Below are 23269 nucleotides of genomic sequence, written 5' to 3' on the forward strand. Positions count from 1 at the left end.
TAGAGAAAATTGGTGAAGTAGCTTATAAACTGGATTTACCTGATCAGGCAAAAATTCATCCAGTTTTTCATGTGTCACAATTGAAGAAAGGATTGGAACTGATCGTTGTTGTCCAGGTTGATATTCCCAATTATGTAGCAGAAATTGTTGATGAACCTGAAGCAAATTTTGGATAGGAGTCAATTATCAAGGGTAAACAGGTTGTGTATCTGAAGTTTCTCATTAAATGGAAGCACGTAGTTCTTTGGATCCACCTGGGAACCATATTGGGACCGTGGTTAAGAAATTTCCTTCTTTTGACTTGAGGCAAGGTCCAATTTAAGTGGGAGGATTTGTCAGGTGCTGATATTTGTCAGGTGGCTGCTGCAGATGCTGCTGCTGGAATACAGAAAATGAATCATTCAATAGATGCTGAAGATGAGAGCTGGGGAACCCAAGGAAATGTCTATCGGAGCTGAGATGGAATTACAGGAGTTGAAGCTAGGATTGAGCAAAGTGGACTGATATGCAAAAGCTTGACTGATACGGGGTTGATTTGCAAAGACCGCAGGTTATTGGACATGAGTTGTTTTAGTTCCAGGACTTAGTGTATAAATGGATTAGTAGTTAGTCGTTACTTGAATTCAGTTAGTCTGCTAGACAGTTGCCAGCACAACACTGTACGTGCACGTGCACAGGCCAAGTTTCAGCTGTAAATTGTATAAAAGAGAAGGTTGTAAAAGATCAAAATGAGGAAGAATGAGAATCTTTTCTTCTCCTAAATTTTGAACCTGTTTCTTGCTTCCTCACTCAATTCTTTCCTTCACTGTTTCAATTTTCTGTTCTATCTGTATCAAGACCAATCATGGCTAGAAATAGCAATTTGAGGTCCAATAGAGGTTCTAGAACCTCTCAGCCACTTCTACTGAAAAGGTACCGCCTTTTTATCTATCGGATGATTTAATTTCTGTTGCGGATCAAAGATCATTTCTTGTTACTAAAAAGGAAAAAAAGAAGAAGAAAGAATACAAGTCGTTCTTTGCTGTTTTGTAATTCGGTGAAACCTGTTATACGAGTGATCATGTGCAAGACTCATTTCTAATTTACGCCACACGCGTGATCGTTGTTTGCTTTCACTCGGGGTTTGATATGGATACAAGAGGCAGTCCCCATATACGCGTGATCGTTTGTTACTTCAGAATATATTTAACTTTTTACACTTTCGATTGTTTTCATCCCTTTCCGTTGTGTAACACTAACACCCTGTCTGGCTTGGTTTGCCCCTGGGTGGTTTTGGGGTGGAACTCGTGAAGTTCAAGTTATTGACCAACACCACTGAAGATTGTGGCAATCTAACCACTTATTTTAAAGGTCTAGAGATTACCCTGAGGTCTATCTCTAGCAATGATAAACTTACTCGAAAGTTTTTTTTTTTTTTTTTTAAATTCTCTCTAATTTACGCAAAAAGACATCCTAATCTTTAACTCACTTTTAATTCCTTCATGTAAATTTTAGCTACAAGGAGATTGGGTGATATGTGACTGAACTCTCCCCAGAACCTAAGTTCACATTAGGACTTGACCACTTTCTTTTTTTTTAATAAGATTATCTTGAGTACAAATGACATTTATGTTAGTGACAACTGATTCAAAGGAAATTTATTTCCAGAGGAGTCTTGACCGAGATGGGTGTCACTCTAAGTGACGTGTAATGGCCCCAAAAGGTAACAATCTTACACTAATCGTGTATAAGAAAGGTGCTTTGAATGTAATGTTTTCAATAATTTCAAGCAAAAAAGCATAGGAACCATGTAAAAATCTAGTAGTTAGACATGCTGGATTGGTGGTACTAGGACGATGATACATAGAAAATTCTCATATTACCTTATTATGAATGGATACTTGTGCTTGTGGCCAATTATTCAGCTCGCTAGGAGATTGAACATAGAGGGAGTATGTGGCAACCCTTGATGTGAATAGCCACACATTACTACAGTGCACCTGTTCATTTGATATTCCTCATTTAAGCCCAAGACTCAATAAGTTCAATCCTGTTGCTTTACCTGGTAGCATTAAGGGTTTGATAAACCTTCAAGTTTGGCTTCGATTTCTCCATACAGCACTAGTGGATTTCTTTTTTCCTTGAGCTCCCTCATAAACTCTAGGAGACATATGCCTGCATGGAGTTTCACCTCCTTATTAGCCTCTCTAGATGCCTGTTGTGCGATCTACCAACAATGGGTACGTGCTTCTGAAGGAGTCCCTGATTTTTTTTGTCATGCTTCTTCCAGAAGGACAACGTTTAAAGTTTTGAAGCATCTTGCATTGTAAAGGTTTTAGCATTTCATGTTTCAGGAGTGACTTGCAACTTTGTGAAGTGCTCATTTCCATTTCCCTTTTGTGCAGGGCTCTGATTTAAACTGGCCCATCCTTGAGCGTTGGTATGTTCCTTGGCAGTGGCAAACTGTTCTACTCACTATGGTTTCATGTGGAGTAAGGTATCTCATCCATCTATGTTCAAACACACTGAATGAGGGTTTCACGAGTAACTTAAGACTCTCCTCTTTTTCTTATATATCATTTCTTTTAATGATTATTATCCTAGATGGTTTTTAATCTTTGGTTGATATATAGTGGAAGAGAGTGTGAACCTTGAGTCTTTCACATAAAGATAACTCAAAAAATAAATTCATATCCAGATGCTTGAATTTGTTTTCCGCATTGCCTTGTTTTTTTATCCATTATTTTTCTTTAATTCATAGTTGTAATCCAAGGAATTTCTTCTGATATAAGGTGGTCCACCTCCATTTATAGGAGAGAGAGTTCCTCTGACAATGTTACTTGTAGTGTACTTTGAACTTGTGTCCTGACTATTACAAGTTACGTTAGTTACAACATCACTCTCCTCATTTATTCAGGAAATTGTTATCATATCTTTCGAGATTGTCATGCATTGCTGTCATTCTTAATCATTTAGTTGTCTGAATATATTGATTATTGAAAAATATTACCTGAAGATTCTCCAGACAGCTTCGCTTTGACAGGGTTGGTTGAAGCATCGGCTTTGCCTTATCTAGGTTTCCAGGGTGGTGATGTGAGTTTAGATGAGAAGGCAGAGATTCTTTTTGCCGGCCAATTGTATGTGCTAACATCCTTTTTTTTTGGGGTGTCTAAATAATAATAAATCCTTGTAGTTTCTTAAATATACCTAATCTGCTACATCTTGTTTTTTCTTTCGCTCTCTAGTACCGTGACAGCTGTTGTCCTAGGAGTTGTCTATGGCATTACCAACAGATTTCAGCCACTCCCTGATGATCTTTTTCGCTATGGTATGTTTCTTCTAGATGTAAAGTACATATTTCATGTATGAAACCTAGAATCTATTTCAATTGGCAAATTAAGCTCTTATAGTTGTCTATATGCCACAGCACACGGATTTGCTAGTTTGTTAGGTATATGTTTTGAATACGAAACAGGTTGTTTATTACCAATAGTTTATGTTAGCATGTTGATGCCATTACCATCATATCTTATTCCTATTGTGTAGTAGATGTATCTTTTTCCCCTTGATTCCATGCTAGGCCTGTCATTGCCTCTCCCATAACATTGTTAGGGGTGTGCGTACGTTCTTAGGAAGAGCCATGTCAGAGATTTTTCATGATAACTCATGAGTGAAATGTGAACATGCCATCTGTTAAATTCTCATTCTATCTCTGGATAGTCTTGACTTAATTTTATTTTGGAGAGAGGACATTGTATCAGATAAGGCCCTCATCTGTTTATGAAACTCTCATCCTTGTCAGTGTAGCATCCTCCCTTTTTCAGAGACCCTAACCACATTCCCTTGGTCTTCTAGAGGCATAATCTCCTTCTCACCGCTCACCGATACCCCCCCCCCCCAAAAAAAAAAAAAAGGAAAAAAAAAAGAAAAGAAAAAAGAAACACCCCCACACCCATCCACACACAAAATCTCCTCTCTGCCACAGGAGAAGTCTTGTTATTCTATCTTTTAAAGAACGTTATGTTTGAGTCAATTTGTAGCTCTCCATAACCCCGATCACACACACAAGTCTCCTCTCTCGCACAAAGAACATTGTGTTTGAGTCAATTTGTAGCCCTTCATAAGCCTAATCACTTTAAGGCCGAATCTGTTAATCAATATTCTGTCTCATTGGGATTCTATTTACTCTGAACCTTAGCTAAATTTCTGAAATTCAGACATCTGGATCATAGGTCTGTCACATGCTGGTTATTCCATCCAGAGAATTTTTCTCTGTTGAAGGTACTGAAGTCTTAAGACTTATTTATGATATCCAGTTCTGCCTGATCCTCTTACATAGACAATAACCAACAAGGTGAACTTGCAAGTTATGAATTGCAGAAATTAGAAAGATTTTCCAGAGGATAAGGAAACTGATGATTCGCTGCTCGTGATGGAAAATTTTCAGATTGGAAGGAACCTTTCAGTTTGCGAAATGGCTGGCTTTTATGGGCAGGGATTGGCCTTGGCGGGGCAATTATTGCTGTTGCATTAGCAGGAGCTGTCTTGACCACTTTTAATGGAGACCCACCACAAAGAGAGGTTATAGGCAGTATTCACATCATATTAAAATTTTTATTTGTGTACATTTGATAAATGTGATGGTTGCATTATGTTTTGTGGAATTAGGGCCGAGTATTCACTACTCACTGCAGCCTTAATTTGATGGCTGTTATCTAAACATATTTTTGTGCCATATTTCCCTATCAAGTTGTCATATAGTCTTGTCTGGGCAAGATTATGGCCAGTTAATTGATCATATGGTCTACTATTTCTCACTTATTACTGTATAAACTGCCAGTAATGTTGCAACCTCATTAAATTCATCTCTTGATCTGGTTATCTGCTTTGCATTTCTTGACAATAATGTTGGTAACAATTTCAAGTCCATAGGAGACAATGTAACTGTAAGAAACAACTGTACTTTAGATCTACGGCAACCCAGTCTGTTATTGAGAAAAGGAGAATAAAGGAATCACATTATCTGTGGGCTTTTAGGTTAGATGCATGCTACAAGCAATTTTAGAAGATGAAGTGGACAAGTAAAGTACTTTCATATGGCCAGCTTAGGGGTCATGACGAATGAATACAATTTTCTTACTTCTATTGTAATGTGATTATGTTTTATTTGTGACTTTTCAGGCTGATGCCCTAGTTCAGTTGTTACCCTTGATTGGCTCTTCTGGTATCAGGTATTTCTTTCTGGCTTTTCCGAGGATGTGAAAGAAAGTAATAGGGGGTGATTGTGCTGTGACTGATATTTCTGATATATTTAGTTTGTTGGCCTCTGTGGCAGTACTGCCTGTTTAATAGGCATTACAGGTGTTTTAGCACCAGTTCTGGAGGAGACTGTATTCCGGGGTTTCCTAGTGGCCTCACTGACTAAGTGGTAGCCTTCTTCTCTTTACTTGAAAATTTAAGGCTCTGAATCCTAAAATAGATATGGCAACCTCTTTAATTTAAAAAACATCCGCCACAAACTTCCTGCTAATACTGTGTAAATGACTAGTCATTTTCTGTTCTTTACTTTCTAGTCGACTGTTAGTTACCTCCAGATTCTTCAAGTGAAAACTGTGTATCTTAATATATAACATTCAGCTTGCATTTCAGTTAGGCTTGGTTGTGTTGTTATGGTGAACATGTGTAGATCTTGTTATGGTTTAATCTGTTTAGTGTTTAGACTTTTTTGTTGGCTCTTCTCAATGAATATGTGGATCCCTCTAGTTGGGTGCTCTTTTTCAGTATACTTATCAGGATATAGGATACTGTAAGAGTCCTGTCTCATTTCAGTTATATGTTAAGAGCTGTGACTCCATCCGTAAGAAGTCAATTTTGCCAATTGTGTTAGTGTGCATTTAGATGCATGGATTAGAAAACATATATAATCCTTGGTGGCTTCAGAAAAGTGCAATCTGTGATTTGTATATATCAGGTGAAGGACTGGGGTAAAAGAATCTCAGAATTCGTCAAAACCAGATACTTGAGTTTCTTTTTTATTACTTTTGAGTGTAAATTTTATGATTTTCACTTTTGATTAGATTATAGTATTTTAAGCCCACGCCTTTTTCCTAGAATTGACCAGAAAATACTCAAAACCTTGAAAATTTTAAACTTCCAACTCTAAAGCTTTCAAAATTTTACTTTTTTAAGGAACAATAAAAAAAGTGCTATGAATCATTCTATTTTACATGCTTGTTCTTCTTTGTTGTGATGCACTGATTAACTATTTTTGAAGCCTTCTAATGTTTTTCGTACTCTTTTCTTTTTATAGGTTTCCATCACCAGTTTCTATCCTTATCAGTGCAGCAGTATTTGCTCTTGCTCATCTCACACCTGGAGAATTTCCTCAGCTGTTTGCGTTGGGTAATGTTTTCAAGCTTAACAATATTCATGTAATTTCATTCATAAATTTCACGGTTTATGGACAGCAGCTGATTCTTTTAGTTATTTCCTTTATTTAACTCTCTATACACTGTGATCAGGAAACTTATTCTATATGATCAATTTTCTTGAGAAATTGGAATTTGTAAGCTTATATAAAGAGGGCCTAATAAATCATTGAATGCATTCTCTCTGTGTTGAATTGTTAAGTATCACATGTCCATAAGAGAACTTGCACATAATTTGAAGAGGAATAGACAAAAAAGATCATAGATTTTGGTGTGTGAATATCTCATTAATTTCAACTGTAGGCTAAGTTGATCTTTGTAAGATTCTTTTACATAGGTGTCATTCTTGAAAAGCTAAATACTTCATTGAAAGCTTGTAACACTGTTAAACAACTTTTAACGATATGCCCTGTTTTCCCTATAATCTCATTCCTTTCTTTTTCTCAACTTGCTAACTGTTACGTTTCTATTTGTTACTTCAGAAGGTGTCAGCATTTTGCAGCAATATAAAAAATATGCTTTTTCCTGTATGCTTTTTAAAGAGAAATAAGGAACCAACAAGTAGCTAATAATTGCAGTAAATACATGTGATTAGAATTAGACTTATAAGAACCCACTCGTCACATGAGTTAAAAAATCTGCCATGTACAGGCATGTACAATTTTCCTAGTATACTTTTCTACTTCTTTAAACTTTCCGGGTAGTCCTTCTTGGACTTCTCTCACCTTTGTATGCATTATTTTTCTGTTGCGATGGGAGGGATTTCTTCCTTTTATGTTTCCATAGATATGAGATGAAACCATCAAGAACATAGTCTATAATATCGCTTGCCTTTCTTGACATGAGATCTGCAATCTGCATTTTTTAATAAGCGGCCCAATGACTATCTTAATAAACTGGTTTAGTTAAACACAAGCCTTTTAATTCTATTCAACCTTTTGATTTCATGTTCCATGTTTATTGTACTCCATAAGGAGGTCAGATGACAAATGAAGATATCAGTTCAGGATATTATCTGTAATGATTGAAAGCTTATCTATATTTTACTCGGTTCTGCATATGAGTGCAATTACTCAAAACTATACACGTTCGTAGAGATGATTTTGTCTCAACATCTTTTCATAGAGATGTATCATAAACTAATGAGTGACTCACTTTATCATCATGTATTAAAACAGGGATTGCTCTAGGGCTTTCATATGCTCAGACTCGAAATCTTTTGACTCCCATCGTTATACATGCACTCTGGAATTCGGGTGTGATTTTACTCCTAACTTTTCTTCAGGTAAATTATTGTACATGGTTACCCATGTTTGACTTTAGTAGTGTGTGAATAATGTTGCAAAAGGTGAAATACACAAACCTGTTTAACAAAAGAAGAGACTGTTAAAATTTTGAATTCTGTGAAGGGTTAAGGAAGGTATTGTAAATATAAGCTTAGATTTGTCTGAGTCCAGAATGCTTGAATTCTACATACAATGGTCTTTTGGTGTTGGTAATTCTATGTGTACATGTAAGCCTTATCAAATGTTTCGCGATTTCTAGTAGTAATTGGAGTTTATCAAGTAATTATCAAATGCTTTCCTTAATTATTTGTCTAAGTATTTGTGCAATTGCAATTTGGAAGTATCACATAAGATAAATTCAAATACTTATTTGGTGTTTGTATAGTAAATAACTTGAGTATGAGCATTTACATATTCAATTCACTTACTTATAACATTTCTTTTTATATACATTTAATTCCTTATATTAATTATGTCATTACATAAATGATGTTATGTTTTGATTTTCTTTATATTTTTTAATATAGGTTCATTTTGAATTTCGTAGTGATGTTATGTTTTGATTTTCTTTATATTTTTTAATATAGGTTCATTTTGTATTGCGTAGTGATGTTATGTTTTGATTTTCTTAATACTTTTAATATAGGATTCAAACGTATTGCAAGAAACTTGGTGACTCAAATCAAATTCTTAATCAAACATAAATTTATGGTTTTATACATCATTATAAAGGATCAGTTTGCAACTATGAATTTAATTATTATTAAGAAAATCTAAATCTTTAATCAAATGTAAGTAAGTTTTTAATAAGATAATTATATATACGTAAACTGTAGAATATTTAAATAAAATATATTTTAGTACTCGAAGAACATATGAAGGATATTTGCACTTATAGTCAGATTCGAGAAGAAATTTTGAATTCGGATTTGGATTTGACAATTTTAATGTTCCATTTGGTTACGGTTAGGGTTATTTCTTTTACAGCCCTACTTGCAGGTTCATTGTAACTATATTACGTGCTCTTCTCAGTAAGCAGGGGTCCAACACTGACTGCTTCTAATTCTGGTGTTTTCAGCTCCAAGGATATGATTTGAGAGAGCTGTTGCAGGCATCTTGATTCTTGACATACAGCATGCCGAAGCTGCGTGTTCGATTTGGTATCGTTTGGAAAATGATTATTTACGACACGTGGGGTTACCGGGCGCACCTGAGATGATAAAGTATCAATGTAAAACTAGAGCTGGAAAGCAAAATGGGCGTGACTGGCTGCTCGCTCTTGAAAGTGCAGGTACCCGATGCAAAACAAAGATGTTTCTTCTTCTTCCTTTTCCCCTCCTCCTTTGCCAGGACTCTCGTTTGGTATCACACTGTAATTTAACATTGAGATGCTGAAGCATAGAATAGTTCAAAGTAGAGAAATGAAAGTGCTTCCTATGTTTTTAAATAGAAATTGAAGAAATTATCGGTGAAAAAGAGAAACTGTATCTGCGGTTGGTACGCGCATATGTATCTATGTGCATCTTTTGCGCGGTCATCATCGTCCATCGATCCACGGTTTAGCCTTACCCCATGACACAGTTTTTATTTGAACCGGCTGTTAACAAAAAAAGCATGCAATTTCATCTTATTACCTTCCTGAAATGACCAGCTATTTCGTCTAGCTGCAACAAAAAGCGAGGCGCTTGCAACTTGAATGAAAGTGGGTGTGAAAGTTTACCAATCCTCGTAACATTTTGCTGTTAATTGTCAAAAAGAAGTTAAAGACGCCACGATAAATGGTGAAAGAGAGTGCAAGGGCACCCCCAGTATTTTGCCACATAAATCTATTGTATATGTATATATTATCAGTCTTAAAAAAAAGGACAAAAAACAGGCAAGTAAAGAAATGAAAAGATATTTCTGTGATACTTTGCGTGTCCCCAAAAGAAAGGTGTTGAACTTGGAGGGACTAATAAATCTGTTTTATTTGAAGCATCCACCAGAATGATCTGATGCATTTCAGTGCGGGAAAATTTGCAAAATAGTCCGTTTTTGCTAATTATTTAGTAAAATAGAACGTTTTGCTAAATAATTAGCAAAATAGACATCTTTTGAAAAAAATGGTCGATTTTAAAAAACAAGACTCAGAAAACATATGAAGAACATTGGTATCAAGTTGCTCTATGGAACTTGGTAGTGATATGGACTGATCTGGCCTCTACATCACTACTCGAAAATAGAGTCTTAACCATTTTTTACCTACTCCAATGTAAATGTAGGGATCGGATCAATCCGCATCACTACCAAGTTCAATGGAGCAACTTGGTACCAAGTCACATTTATCATCAATCTAGAAGAAGAGAAGTCATTGGCACCTGGCTTAGATACTAGGTTATCGACATGATCCAAGTTCAATGTCTCAATTGAAAAGAGAGGGGAATAATGGAGAGGGAAAAAAGCAAACAATAAGAGTTTGATCAGTATTATACATTTGATATTGAGACGTGCTAATCATTGCTACAGGCCAGCATAAAGGAATCTAACCAGTAGAGTGAAAAAACAAAGACCAAAAAAAAAAAAGAAGAAAACATAATGTCAAATTCTAATATCGCAATCAGCATCTATATCCATAACTTTCAGGATTAATATTGGATTTCAAACGTATTGATCTGAGCTCATGTTATTCTCAAACGGAATTTATTTAATAGGACTAAAACGTGTAGTATACGAACCAGAACAAACCGTGTCCGTGCATGTAGAATTATGCTTAATCATACTCTAATCATACGTTGGCGCCGTATAAATCCACAGTCCCTGTCATGCTGCAAGGGGGTTTCTTTCTGAATTAATTGCAACCCAGTAACTAATTGAATTAATCCCCCCCGTGCCTTTCATAGATTCCATCACGAAATCTATTAGTCATGAGGTTTAAGATGCTTTTGGGCCCTTGTCCTTCTTGGTCTGCATAATGATTTGGAAAACAAAAAGAATAATATTATAAGGAGAAATCTTATTATTCTCGGGTAATTCAAAGGGGGGGTTGTTGTCAAAGTGATGTTTTAAAAATAACAAAAAAAATATGGCCCCAATGGACGTTTGAGTGAATTGAAAGCATCGTAGCATTTGAAGTCATGGACTTCAGAGCATTGCAAAGTGATGACTAATCTTATTGCAGTATAAATTTGGTGTTAGTAGAGAGAGAGAGAGAGAGAGAGAGAGAGAGAGAGAGATGTCATCGTACATTGAAACATGTATTGTTTTGAGTGTGAGCACTAACACCAAGCACACTAATAAATGGGAAGACTTCACAATTCATGAATTGGATTTGGGTATAGAAAATTTGTACTCAACTTGGCACATAAATTTATTACCATTATAGGCGTAATTAGACTATACTAGACATAGATGCCAGAATGCAAGTTATGTATTTCTTTGAATGGTTTAATCTAGATGCTTTTCTTATTGCTTGTTATCGAGAGTTAGGGGGTCAACAATGGTTTGGTAATGTAAAGCGCGAGGATTAGGGAGGATTTAAGCTTGATTAAGAAATACCAATTCATATGTTGATATTCTGCCCGTTCATACACGCATAACCTCCTCTTTCGGGTTCTTCAATAAAAATATGTCATTTTCTTTTTTTTTAATGCCGGTATTATTAATTGCCTCGTGCACACAAACTGTGTCATTATTAGGATTAATAAATACGAGTAGAATAAATAAATAATTTAATCATTAAAAATATCATTAGATGACCTATTTACATTTGACGAAAGGATTGGTGGTTGTAAACGGATATTAATACTGAGCATACATAATTCATAGTAGTCTAACCAATTCAAATCACTAATTCAAATCAAAGTACTCTCACCAATTCAAATTTTAAGATAACTCACTAACTATAATACCAAACAACATCAAAATGATCATGATGACTGCAATTTCCCCTGCACTAGTTAAGCAAAAGATGATCTATATTGATCAGCTGTCTATCGTTTTGACCAACTACATGGCGATCGTCGTTCAACCAATCCATTTCTCATCAAGATAAGCCCAGACTCCATGCTATCTAAATTAATTCGTAGTCCCTTCTCATTCTCCTAAATAATTGGTAAATCACGGACATATCCCTTCGTGCTATTGTGGTGTAATACTTCCATCATCTGAACCAGGTAGATATCCATGTCTAATCAAACAGGAGAAAGCAATGTAAGCTGGAGTTCTGAAGTGTAAGTGCTAATTAAAATTAGCTTAGGGTGTAGAAATAGTTACACCCTCATAATACATCATGGAGTGTGTCTGCAATTAACCATAACAATAACAAATAAGAACCTAACCTGCCCACATCTGTTACTAATACTTGTCATGAGCAGACGTTCTAATTAAAAGATTGTAGATTAGCTTTGATTTGCATCTCAAGTGCTGATGTGAACAATCAGGATAGAAAATAGAGACCAAGTATCCAATAGCTTTGATTTGCATCTCAAGTGCTGATGTGAACAATCAGGATAGAAAATAGAGACCAAGTATCCAATCGCTATCAACTGCAGTTATCAATTTTACTTCCGAAATCAACTACTGAGGGAGATTGGTACATAAACCAATCCCTGTTCTACGAAGAGAATCTTCCTGATGTGTTCTATTTCAAAAAGTACTCCGAAAATGAACATTCACACGATGATGACTATGTACATACTAAGCAAAATAGATGGGAACTAAATGTGCATACAAATCTTTACCTGATGATGACTATTCTTATTAGAGGTAATGTTATTTTCCTCTTAAGAATGCATGTATCATATATCAATCAATCAGCACCGAATCTTATCTACTTGGTAGTTTTGTATGGTACATCCTTGCCTAATCTCATTTTACGTTTCCACTATTAAAAGAAGAAAAGGAAACACGAGCATACGCTCAAAATGGAAGCTCTAATCAATCATCACGTATCGCTGTAAAGAAAATGACAGTATACACTCAGACCATTTAGCCCGCAGTCTTCATCTAAATCTTGACAACACGCTGCCATCCCAAACAATTTGCACCATACTTGGTGTTTGGAATCCAAGATATAATCCTGAACCCCAAGGTCACGTTTAATTATTTCTAACTCTACGGCGCTACGTATTCATTTATAGCAAGACTACGATTTGAGCCGACTGATGATAAATTAATCAGTTTGATTAAATGAGGTGGGTTTTCTACATTGGAAACATGGTAATTTTGAGAGGGGATGGTGATCAGAAACCAAGAGAAGAGAAAGCTTAGGTTTGAAGGGTTTGACTCATTTTTTAACTTGGGTTGCACGCCTGGGTGGTGTTGGATTTGTCCAAGCCCAAGGTCAAGCAACAGACAAGAAGGGTTCAAAACGAGGGCAACACTTGGGGAACTTAAACTAGGGTTTGGGGTCCCCATAATGGAATTTGACCCTTAACCCCACCATTAATTAGAAGCTTCTGTCCTTGTTCACCCTTTGGCAGACATGGTTAGCAAATCTTGGTCCCTAGAAAACTGCTCAAAATGGTTCCTGCCCTCTTTCTGGCTAGATTTTCCTCAAAACACAACAGCGGTAGATCCAAATGAATCCATTAACGAAACAGTTAACTAGGTTAACCTTTCTACGGACAAGAAAGTGCACGCATCAAGCATAGTAGCATACTGTGTGTAACTGTCAAGCTAGACCATAAACCCAATAGGTTAACGACTATGGCTGGGTATGTTTCATTTTATTTATAAACGGGAAGTTGGTCCTGTAGGAAATGCAATGGTGCAACATGTCGAGTCATTAACCCTTTCATCCCATTAGTATACATTCTGCATTGAAGTAATAGCACGATCGAAGAAGATAGGGAATCAGAGCACTAATGAAGAAACAGGTCTTAAGTGCAGTACGAGTGTTTTTTTGGAGAAGTCAAAGGCTTCAACTTTGCTGATATTAATTGATATAGCATTTGATTTAAGATGATCATTCATCAAATATTGAAGTTTACAGTTAGTAACCAGGTACCCTGTTCAGCTTATCTTTTCTCCCTTGATTTTCAACTACTCATCCATGTCCTTTCTGCAAAAGATTAGACCATTACACATTACTGCTGCTATACAGCCATTTCATGGAAATATGGTCTAAACAGAGGGAGATCCCCATAAATATCCATGAGTCAGATGTCCTTGACAACAGCCATTTCATTAGGTGGCCTTATTTGTAAACTTCCTGTGGTGTAAACTGATGAATTCCCAAAAACAATGAAGAAGAATGACAAGAAATATAGGTATCAATTTGATATTAATGGTCCTCCAAGCTCAAGCACTTGAATAAAAAGGCAAACATGACCGACATGTAGAACAGTAAAATTTCTACTAGAAGATTAAAACAGTAAAATATTATTTTACTCGTTAAAGGCTTAAAATTTTGTTTAATTAGCTCCATTCAAAAAGTACTTCTGCAGTCAGCTATAATATACTATTGGAAAATTTCAGACAAACCCTGATGGAGAAATGTTATTTATATAATGCTCGAGGCAGCTTAGTTGACACTCTCAAACAGATGCTTGAGTCGCCAAAATAGTACACTAATCTGTATATGGTTATAGACCATGTAGTAATACATAAAACAGATATGACTACAAATCTGTCAAATTGACAAAGGTCTCATTTAAGTATAAGTAAGTTTTTGACCCTTTGGCAGTATGTTGTATGCCAACAGAGAAGAAAGCTACAGGTGAACATCACTTTCCCATTACCTCACCTCCCCCATCAACCTTCACTTACAAAATTACTATCCAAGGACATCGATCAATTAACGCCTTAAACGGCTATAGACACCTATAGACCAAAAGTTCTAAGAAAGTTTGTCACTGTAACATTATTGGTTTAGTTAAAAGAATTGGGTATGTGCAAGTTGAACAGTTCTCATATAGAAGCCCACTTGATTTGTATTACAATACAAACTTAACGGTCTCTACATTTGTAGTGTTTAAATCATTTCCTTAAAGTTTTTTTTTTTTCATCTGGAGTTGGAGAATCTCCACAAGCTTCCACATATCCACTGAAAAGAAGAGGGCATGTATGTGAAAACAAATGAGGATTAGAAGCCCATTTGAAGGGGGGAAAAAGTTTAAGAAATATATGTCATGGAATTCTGGATCAGGAGAGACTAAAGGGATATCTCAATTGATAAAAAGAGTATATCAGAGGAATTTGAAGTGACCCTTGGGATTGAAATATACATTTAGACTATTTTATTGTGTTGGGAGGTGTAGCTGTTCAGTTCCCATGCACAGATAAATCAAGGATGATTGTACAGCAGGCGTGCCTAGAGGCTAACCTTGTCTTTATATGTATTAAAAATCTGTTTAAACTCCATTGAAAAGACATATTATAAGTGTGAAAAGGGAAGGATGAAAATCCCCATATGCTGCTAAATTTGTAGCCTTTGAGATCGTTTTCATGGGATTTTAAACAATAAAATTGGGTAGAAGGAGAAATTTTTAAGATGAATTTTGCTGATCTGGCACCTTGGTATTCCTTCTAACCAGCTGGACCGTTTGTTTATAAGAGCAACTGCTTTGGCTTCCTTCTTCGACATTAATCACAGAAGACCAAGAAGTTCGCCAGGTTATTAGGGAGCACATGAGTTCATTGAACTGAATGAGCTGTGGTCTTGTGGGAGTTTGGTTTCTTGAGCTCATCACAGATTCCTCTGAGAGTTTCAGCCATCTTATAGAAAATTTAGAGGTTTCCATTAGTTGGTCCTGTCTAGTTTTCTAGGTGATGTCGGGCTAAAAGATTTGTAGTCAAGATCTTGTAGAGAGCTCAAGTCATTCCCTTCTTAATCTTTTCCGTTTTTACACTACCACTTGAGGGTCTTGTTTAGCTTAGAAGAAAATCTTATCAAGGGAAGAAAGAGATGGATGAGAGGAGTGATATGGAGAAGGCAGATGAAGTGATGATGCCAGGTTTCAGGTTTCATCCGACAGATGAGGAACTAGTTGGATTTTATTTGAAGCGAAAGATACAGCAGAAGCCTCTTTCCATAGAGCTAATCAGGCAATTGGATATCTACAAATATGATCCATGGGACCTTCCAAGTAAGTTATAATCTATCTCTAGCATAGCTTATGTCAACTTCTTTAAAATCATTGAACTTTATCTCCCTTAGTTTTTATCTCTTTTTCTTGTCCTGTGTACATGGCTTTTATATTTCATGTCCTACTACACATGGCTGTCATCTTTATCATGTATTCTTCTTTCATAGACATTTTATAAGGCTTACGACTACTTCCCCTTCATGTTCTATTGTCGGTATAAAAAATTGATCTTTTACTTGGTAAGTGTTAACTCCTCCATATCCCTACCCCATATCCATCTGTCTGTCTATCTAACTGTCTGTGCATCTTTTACTTAATGTTCACTACTCTTTTCAATTATCCTTGAAACTGGTTCCTAGTTTAAGGGTTTTCTATCCATTAATAATATATGTCCTTTAGGTTCTTCGCATAACATATTTTTAGAAGTGTTGTTTTCAGTCCTTTTAGTGAAGATATTTTTAAAGGTGTTGTTTTCAGTCCTTTTAGGGAATCTACTACCTTAGCAAAAAGTTTATTAATAGTTTCTGCTTGATATCAAGTCAGAATATTTTCTCAAAAGTATTGGATAATAACCAAGTGTTTCTTTTTATCAGACAAGCTCAACGAGCTTTCCCAATCACAAGCCTTCTTCATTTCAAATACCTTGAGGACTTTAAGGCAAACATAGTTCAGAGTTTCGATAGAATACATCTATAAAAGAGTTTTACCATAGTTTAGTTCTCTATAGTTCCTCCTCTTAGACATGTTTAATTATCTTTGAATCTATTCGACCTTTATGATGGGTCAATAAGTTACCATGCAAATAATAGACGCAGACACTTTATTTTGTTTCCCTAACATCTTTTTCACAAATGCAGAACTGGCGACGACCGGGGAGAAGGAATGGTACTTCTACTGCCCAAGAGACAGGAAATATAGGAACAGTGCGAGACCAAACCGAGTAACTGGAGCTGGATTCTGGAAAGCCACAGGAACAGATAGACCCATTTACTCCTCTGAGGGAACCAAGTGCATTGGCCTTAAGAAATCACTAGTTTTCTACAAAGGCCGAGCTGCGAAAGGCACTAAGACAGACTGGATGATGCATGAGTTCAGGCTACCTTCACTCACTGATACATCACTGCCTAAAAGACCTTTGGACAAGAACATCCCTGTCAATGTAAGCCTTAAACTTGATGTAATTACTTCTCCAATTCAAGGAAAAACATTAAAAAGTTGTAGCGTTCCTAACGCTAAGGTATCTAGTTTCAAGGTAACTCGAGTAGTTCTAGACAAAGAAAATAAATCAGAACTGAACAAGTCTGCAAAACATTATAACTAGTTTGGACAAAGGTACATATAGGCTCAGAGCGTTAAAGCAATTCTTTACCAGGAAAATAGAAGCATAAACACATACGACCATGTGTATAGAAATGCATACTAGAAGAACACTAGAAACGGAACTTACTTTCCTCTTATTTTTTTCACTTTGATCAATCATACATAACCTTATCAGCTATGTTTCTTATATGTATTAGAAATGCTTAATTGATCACATAATTCATCAATAGAAGAACCACCTGGCTTTTCAGTCAGAAAAAAAAGTATTTATTTCGCAAGTGCATGACTTACCTGCGCATAGCAGGTTACTTGAGAGGTGAGCATGTGATAAAGGATGTGAGACACTGACCCTTCTTTGTATGATGAAACACAGGATTCCTGGGCGATCTGTAGGATCTTCAAGAAGACAAATTCCATGGCACAGAGAGCACTGTCCCAATCCTGGGTATCTCCGCTTCCTGAGACCAATGAACCGGACTTTTTCTCAGTTGCCCACACTATGAACGCCAACCAGTTTGGATCAGAGAACATCTCATGCACTACTGAATCTGGTTCATCGATTCAATTCAGCTGTAACAATGGTTTCCAGCAACAGCCAAGTGGCCTCAATTACGCTCCTCTAAATGCAACAAATTACAATAAGCCCAATAATCCAATGGACTGCAGATCATATCCCTTTCCATTTTCAGGTGTTGATATGTCCACAAACTTCATGTTCTCTGGAAGTGAAATGCCACTGGCATCCATGCTCCTTAACTTATCACCTTCAATACTTGAAGAAGTAGAAAAGTCCTCCGCAAGCATAGAATTCGGTCAGCCACAACAGTGTAATGGGTTCACTGTTGATTTGCCTACAGAGATCAATAGCAACTTGGGAAGTGGAGAAGAGAAGAAGAGTTCAAATTCGATGATTGTTAATAATAACCAGTGGAGAACCATGAGGACATTTCCCTTCAGCCTGCCATCAAATATCTCTGATGAGTGGAAGCTTAACTTGCCATGGGATTCTCCTCCGTGCCTGAGTGAGATGTCAACAAGCTTCTCCACCAACAAATTGTATACTTGATTTAGATGTAGTGTAGGGTGTGAGACTCCTTCATCTGTTAGCATTTCTGTTAGCATAAGAATCAAAAGATGGGATAGAAACTTTTTCAAATGTATTCCTGTACATCATCATAGAAATGCTTGTTAACAGCAAAGCTAACAGATTGAGAAGGAAAAGATTTTCTATGTCAAGTATTTATCTTTCCTATGACATGTTCTCTCTCTCATGTCATCTTCTCTCAAATTTCCCATTAGTTCATACCAACAGACAATCTCCTCTGTTGTTTCTTTGATTATCAGCTAAAGAGATGGGAAGATTCATGCGGAGCAGTGAAACATTTCACTCTAATCAGATCTAGCAAACTCAGTTACATAACTATGTGCACCATTGGCAATGAGATTTTCACAACCAATCAGAAGAAGCAAATTCAGTTGCATAGATACTTGAACCAAGATTTAGGCCTTTGCCTGTTCTTAAAATCCTGGCTTGTTCCGCTTCAAAAGGAATCTGGTCTCATACTAATTGCTATTAATCGCCAACAAAAGCCAATGAGATTGACAAAAAATATATAAGTATGCCATTCTTCATTCTTAGCCGAAATGCTTGAAAGAATATTCTAGTAGGACAGTGAAGAGATTCCTCCTTCAGGATTAGTACTTCTGTAAGTATATTGTTGCTCAAAAAAAACTCAAACCAGGTTCCTTGTTGATACCATCTCCTTTCATTGCATTTCTTATCCTCACAGCTTCCTCCCAGTCCCCCACCTGAGAAGAGATTTTTGAGGCAGAGATATAAGGTACTGACTCATGAGGTGCTAGCTCGTGAATCTTTCTAGCAGCTAACCTTGCTAGCTCAACATCACCATGTACTGTACAAGAACCAAGCAACGCGCTCCACACCAACCAGTCCGGTTCTACAGGCATTCTATCAATAAAATTTGCAGCCTCCTTCAGCCTACCTGATCGACCGAGTAAATCAACAACAGAAGCATAGTGATGCTGCTCTGGTTCAATCCCATAATCTTTTCTCATGGAATTAAAGTGGGCGACACCTTCATTAACCAAACCATTATGGTTACAAGCAGATAAAATACTCAAATAAGTTACTGAATCAGGTTTTACTCTGTTAAGTTTCATCTGTTGAAAGATACCCAGGGCTTCCAAACCCCTTCCATGCTCAGCATACCCATCAATGAGAGCTGTCCATGCTACCAAATCTGGTTGTTCTATCTCATCAAATACTTCATAAGAATCATCAATGCTTCCACACTTTGAGTACATTGTAACTAGAGCACTGCTCACTGCGCATTGGGACATTAACCCTCCTTTGATTCCATAAGCATGCAACTGTTTTCCCAAGTCTAGTTTTGACAAGTTAGCACACACTTGAAGAACTGATGAGCATGTTACATGGTCTAATCCAAAACCAGAAACTACCATACAATGAAATTCAGAGAGAGCTGCTTCGCTATAACCATTTGTAGAATAACCTGAGACCAAGGAGGAGCACATGGCCTGATCTTTGCATGAAATTCCGTCAAAAACTCTTCTGGAACTTTCTAATATCTTGCATCTGGAATACATAGACACAAGAGCACTAGCAACAATAGTTTCATTTCCAAGTTCATGACGAAGTGCATACGCATGGATTTGCTTCCCTTTCATCAAAAACTGAGAATCATAGCAAGCCATCAGTACAGCAGAAAGAGTAGTTTGATCAGGGTGAACTCCTTCAAGAACCATTTCCCTAAATAGCTGAAATGCCTTTTCAGCGTGCCCATGGACAGCAAAACCTGAAACCATCGAGGTCCATGATATGCTATCTCTTTCATCCATTTGTGTAAACAATTCATAACTATCTTCAATGCTTCCACATTTGGAGTACATGGTGAAGAGTGCGCTAGCTACCAGAACATCACGTAGCAACCCTGCTTTTATAGAATAAGAATGAATATTTCTTCCTAATTCTATGTCACCAACAATGCTTAGAACACTGGAGATACATTTCTTATCAGGTTTTAAATCTTCATGAAATATCCTCTTGAGGAGCTCCACCGATCTTCTCAGCATCTGATTTTGAACAAGACCAGAGATCATAGCCGACCAAGTGCTCAGGCTCTTCGTCAAGCCCATCTCCTCAAATATCTTCAATGACATTTTAAGCTCTCCAAGTCTGGCATAAGTATTGATGAAAGCCTCCTTGACTACAAAATCCATAAAAAATAACCCGTTCTTCCATGTCCAACAATGGATTTGCATTGTCTCTTTTACCATGAAAGATTTAGAGAATGCCAGGAGTACACTGGTAAGAGTGTACTTATTGACCTCTACACCATTCTGTATCATTTCTTTGAAAATTTTAACAGAACTATAAGCATCTTCGTTGTGAACAAAGCCTGAAATCATGGCAGTCCACGAAACAACATTACGTGCTGGCATCCGTGAAAACTCCCTTACTGCATCATCCATATGGCCACATTTTGCATAAAGATCAACAACACCGGTTCCTACAAAAATATCATTCTTGACATTGCATTTAAGCACCCATCCATGAATAGCTCTCCCCATCTCGAAAAGCCCAGACACAGCACAAGCACTCAATAAGCTCGAGAATGTAAATCCATTTGGCATACAAAATTCACATACCATCCTTCGAAAGAGATCCAGAGCAATCAAATTCTCCCCATTCCTCACTCCCCCAGCGATAATAGCATTCCAACAAACCACATTGCCACCATAATTCTCCCCAAACACTCTCAAGGCATCATCAAACCTACCGCTCTTTGAGAACAAATCTATTAACCCGGTAACAACATACCCGTCGGAAAAGAAGCCATTTTTCATCACAAGGGAGAAGATCTGTTCACCGAAGTTGAGGTTCTGGGATGCGGCACAAGTCGAAAGTGCATTCCCATAATCGAATTGATCTGGGTCGAGACCAGATGCTTGCTTTCCGGTTAAAGCGCTAAGAGGGTCAACGTATTCAGAGTTGAGGTTTGGTTGGGGAATTTTATCAAACTGATGGTGTGCAGATCTCGGGAAGTGATGCTTAAAAGATTTGGAGAAATGGGCATTGTTGAGATTGGTGATCTGTCTGATGGGGGGACTGTTGGATGATTGAGGAGGAGGAGGAGGACGGGGGTTTGGGCGGGGATTGAGATCGGGGTTTGTTGTCAGGGCTTCAGAGAGGGAGGAGAGAAGTTTGATTGAGGGGATTGGATCGGTTGAGGATCGCTGAAGGCAGTGATGCAAAGCTCTCATCTTGTCGCTCTCTGATATCGTTCTTTTTGTGCATCTGGTGGATTCAAATATTCAAATATCGGTTCCCGGTTGAGAAATATAGAGCTGCATGAGAAATGGTAGAAATTTAGAAGACGCTTTGCTAAATTAAAACGCATTCCATATGTTTTGCAACCTTTATTAATGATATTGGTTGTTGATATATTTCTAGTTTCATGATATGCTCTTATTCTTCTTCTCCTCCTCCTCCTCCAAATCTTTAGCATAATTTGAGGATACTGAATGAGAAATAATCATTGGATCACGATCATTTATGAAGTTCTTTTATAACTACGGAAGACTATTCTCAACTTCATAGTTTAAACCACTTCAAACTTTGGCACCTAATATTTTTTGCGACGCGTCGATACCCCCAAATTTTGAAACATTAAAAGTCTGAAATATGTAAATTTTGGGATATCAAAATTTTGGGTTGTAAAATTATATATATACACACGCGCGCACGCTGGTCTGGCGGAGATAACGAACTACCATTCCATAAAGAATGCTGACAAACTCAATGCATATAATTAATTGCATATGCATATGCTTCTTCCTTCCCAAGCATGCTACATAGTCAAAATCGATCCGAAGTTGACCAAAATGTTAGGCTTGCTCCCCAAGCTCACAAACAAGACTACACAACTCTTTAAATACTTCAGATTGGAAACCAACTTCAGAGCGGAAGCCAATATTTCTTAAGTATGCAGACAGAAGCCAAGGAGGAGGTGAAGTTGCATGGATTTTGGGCCAGTTCAGATTGCGCTATGGTTCGTCACGCACTCAAACTCAAGGGTGTGGCCTACGATTATGTGGAGGTCGATATCGACATCAGGAGCGACTCCCTCGTTCGGGTCTATGAAAATGTCCCGGTCCTTGTTGTGGATGGACAATCTGTAACCAATCCCTTGGTAATCTTTGAGTTCATCGAAGACAACTGGAAGTATCCCGCTCTTTTCCCAGAGGATCCTTACATGAAATCTCGAGTCAGATTTTGGGCTGGTTTCTTCTACAAAAAGGTTAATATAATATGGGTAGCAAGTAAGCGAATTTTACTCAAAACATCCATCGTCAAATATATGACATGCTAACAGTAGTCTGCATTTTTTCGTCGCAGTTAATGCCGACTAGTTTTGCCATCATGTTTTCAGAGGGAGAGGCACAGGAGAAGGCAACTGAAGAGTTCATAGAGCACATGAGGACGATGGAGGATGGAATTGCTGTGGACTTTGCAAACGGAGGGCCATTTATCAACGGCAAAGAACCCGGGCTGCTGGATGTGGTGATGGGCTCTTGCTCAAATGGGCTCAAGGCCCTTGGAGCCGTTCCTGGTGTGCAGATGCTTGATAAGGAGAGGATGCCGGTTCTGTCGTCGGCGATAGAGGCCTTCATCGGCTTAGAGACGAGCACGGTGATACCGTACGATGAGCTGCTGGAGCTGCACTGGGTCCTTCGAGAGATTGGCTTGGCAACGGCCTCGTCGAAAGCTTGAAATAATTAGAGACGTACTACTTCAAGAAATAATTAGAGACGTACTACTTCGATTCTGTATGCATGTGAAAATAAATGAGTTGTCTTAATGTCTTCTTAATTACTGAATAAAAACTTTACACTCCATCATAATTTCTTCTTTATTGCTGAATAAAAACTTTGCACTCCACCGATCATGATGCCTTCTGAAAAGATGTTACAGAAAATGGAGAATAAAATATTTAATTGAGATATCAAAAGTTTCCTAAAAGATTAAAGATGGGTTACACGTATTTTTTTTTATAAAAAAACATAGAGGCAGAATCAGAATAAAACCTAACCTTGATTGTGCAACAAGACAAAATCTTAATATGATTAAATAAATGTTTTTGAATTC

General features: G+C 37.2%; 4 protein-coding genes across 4 annotated transcripts; 3 read left to right on the top strand and 1 right to left on the bottom strand.

The window, feature by feature from the left end:
• Positions 812–9140, top strand: LOC109832007. The gene is made up of 10 exons (XM_020399462.1): positions 812–912; positions 2385–2476; positions 3009–3116; positions 3225–3307; positions 4427–4560; positions 5161–5210; positions 5315–5407; positions 6290–6381; positions 7586–7692; positions 8772–9140. The coding sequence occupies exons 2-10, from the start codon at positions 2457–2459 to the stop codon at positions 8811–8813; spliced, it is 729 nt and encodes a 242-aa protein (XP_020255051.1). The 5' UTR covers positions 812–912; positions 2385–2456; the 3' UTR covers positions 8814–9140.
• Positions 15372–18167, top strand: LOC109832569 (protein FEZ-like). The gene is made up of 3 exons (XM_020399915.1): positions 15372–15759; positions 16617–16918; positions 17453–18167. The coding sequence occupies exons 1-3, from the start codon at positions 15579–15581 to the stop codon at positions 18143–18145; spliced, it is 1176 nt and encodes a 391-aa protein (XP_020255504.1). The 5' UTR covers positions 15372–15578; the 3' UTR covers positions 18146–18167.
• On the bottom strand, positions 18784–21748 carry LOC109832568 (pentatricopeptide repeat-containing protein At1g74600, chloroplastic). The gene is made up of 2 exons (XM_020399914.1): positions 21539–21748; positions 18784–21468 (listed from the first exon to the last, which is right to left on the bottom strand). Exon 2 carries the CDS (start codon positions 21382–21384, stop codon positions 18802–18804), a length of 2583 nt encoding a protein of 860 aa, XP_020255503.1. The 5' UTR covers positions 21385–21468; positions 21539–21748; the 3' UTR covers positions 18784–18801.
• Positions 22021–23067, top strand: LOC109832572 (glutathione S-transferase U10-like). Its single transcript, XM_020399916.1, has 2 exons — positions 22021–22421; positions 22520–23067. The coding sequence occupies exons 1-2, from the start codon at positions 22107–22109 to the stop codon at positions 22892–22894; spliced, it is 690 nt and encodes a 229-aa protein (XP_020255505.1). The 5' UTR covers positions 22021–22106; the 3' UTR covers positions 22895–23067.

Source organism: Asparagus officinalis, chromosome 3 (genome assembly GCF_001876935.1).
Source record: "Asparagus officinalis chromosome 3, Aspof.V1, whole genome shotgun sequence".
Classification (NCBI taxonomy): Eukaryota; Viridiplantae; Streptophyta; class Magnoliopsida; order Asparagales; family Asparagaceae; genus Asparagus; species Asparagus officinalis.

What these genes read in the sequence shown, in the direction of transcription:
- LOC109832568 (XM_020399914.1), bottom strand. Translation starts at nt 21,384, where the DNA reads ATGAGAGCTTTGCATCACTGCCTTCAGCGATCCTCAACCGATCCAATC.
- LOC109832007 (XM_020399462.1), top strand. Translation starts at nt 2,457, where the DNA reads ATGGTTTCATGTGGAGTAAG. An exon ending in GAGACCCACCACAAAGAGAG is followed by an intron (nt 4,561 to 5,160) that starts GTTATAGGCAGT and finishes GTGACTTTTCAG; the next exon opens with GCTGATGCCCTAGTTCAGTT. An exon ending in TCCTCAGCTGTTTGCGTTGG is followed by an intron (nt 6,382 to 7,585) that starts GTAATGTTTTCA and finishes GTATTAAAACAG; the next exon opens with GGATTGCTCTAGGGCTTTCA.
- LOC109832569 (XM_020399915.1), top strand. Translation starts at nt 15,579, where the DNA reads ATGGATGAGAGGAGTGATATGGAGAAGGCAGATGAAGTGATGATGCCA. An exon ending in TGATCCATGGGACCTTCCAA is followed by an intron (nt 15,760 to 16,616) that starts GTAAGTTATAAT and finishes TCACAAATGCAG; the next exon opens with AACTGGCGACGACCGGGGAG. An exon ending in ACAAGAACATCCCTGTCAAT is followed by an intron (nt 16,919 to 17,452) that starts GTAAGCCTTAAA and finishes GATGAAACACAG; the next exon opens with GATTCCTGGGCGATCTGTAG.
- LOC109832572 (XM_020399916.1), top strand. Translation starts at nt 22,107, where the DNA reads ATGCAGACAGAAGCCAAGGAGGAGGTGAAGTTGCATGGATTTTGGGCC. An exon ending in CTGGTTTCTTCTACAAAAAG is followed by an intron (nt 22,422 to 22,519) that starts GTTAATATAATA and finishes TTTTCGTCGCAG; the next exon opens with TTAATGCCGACTAGTTTTGC.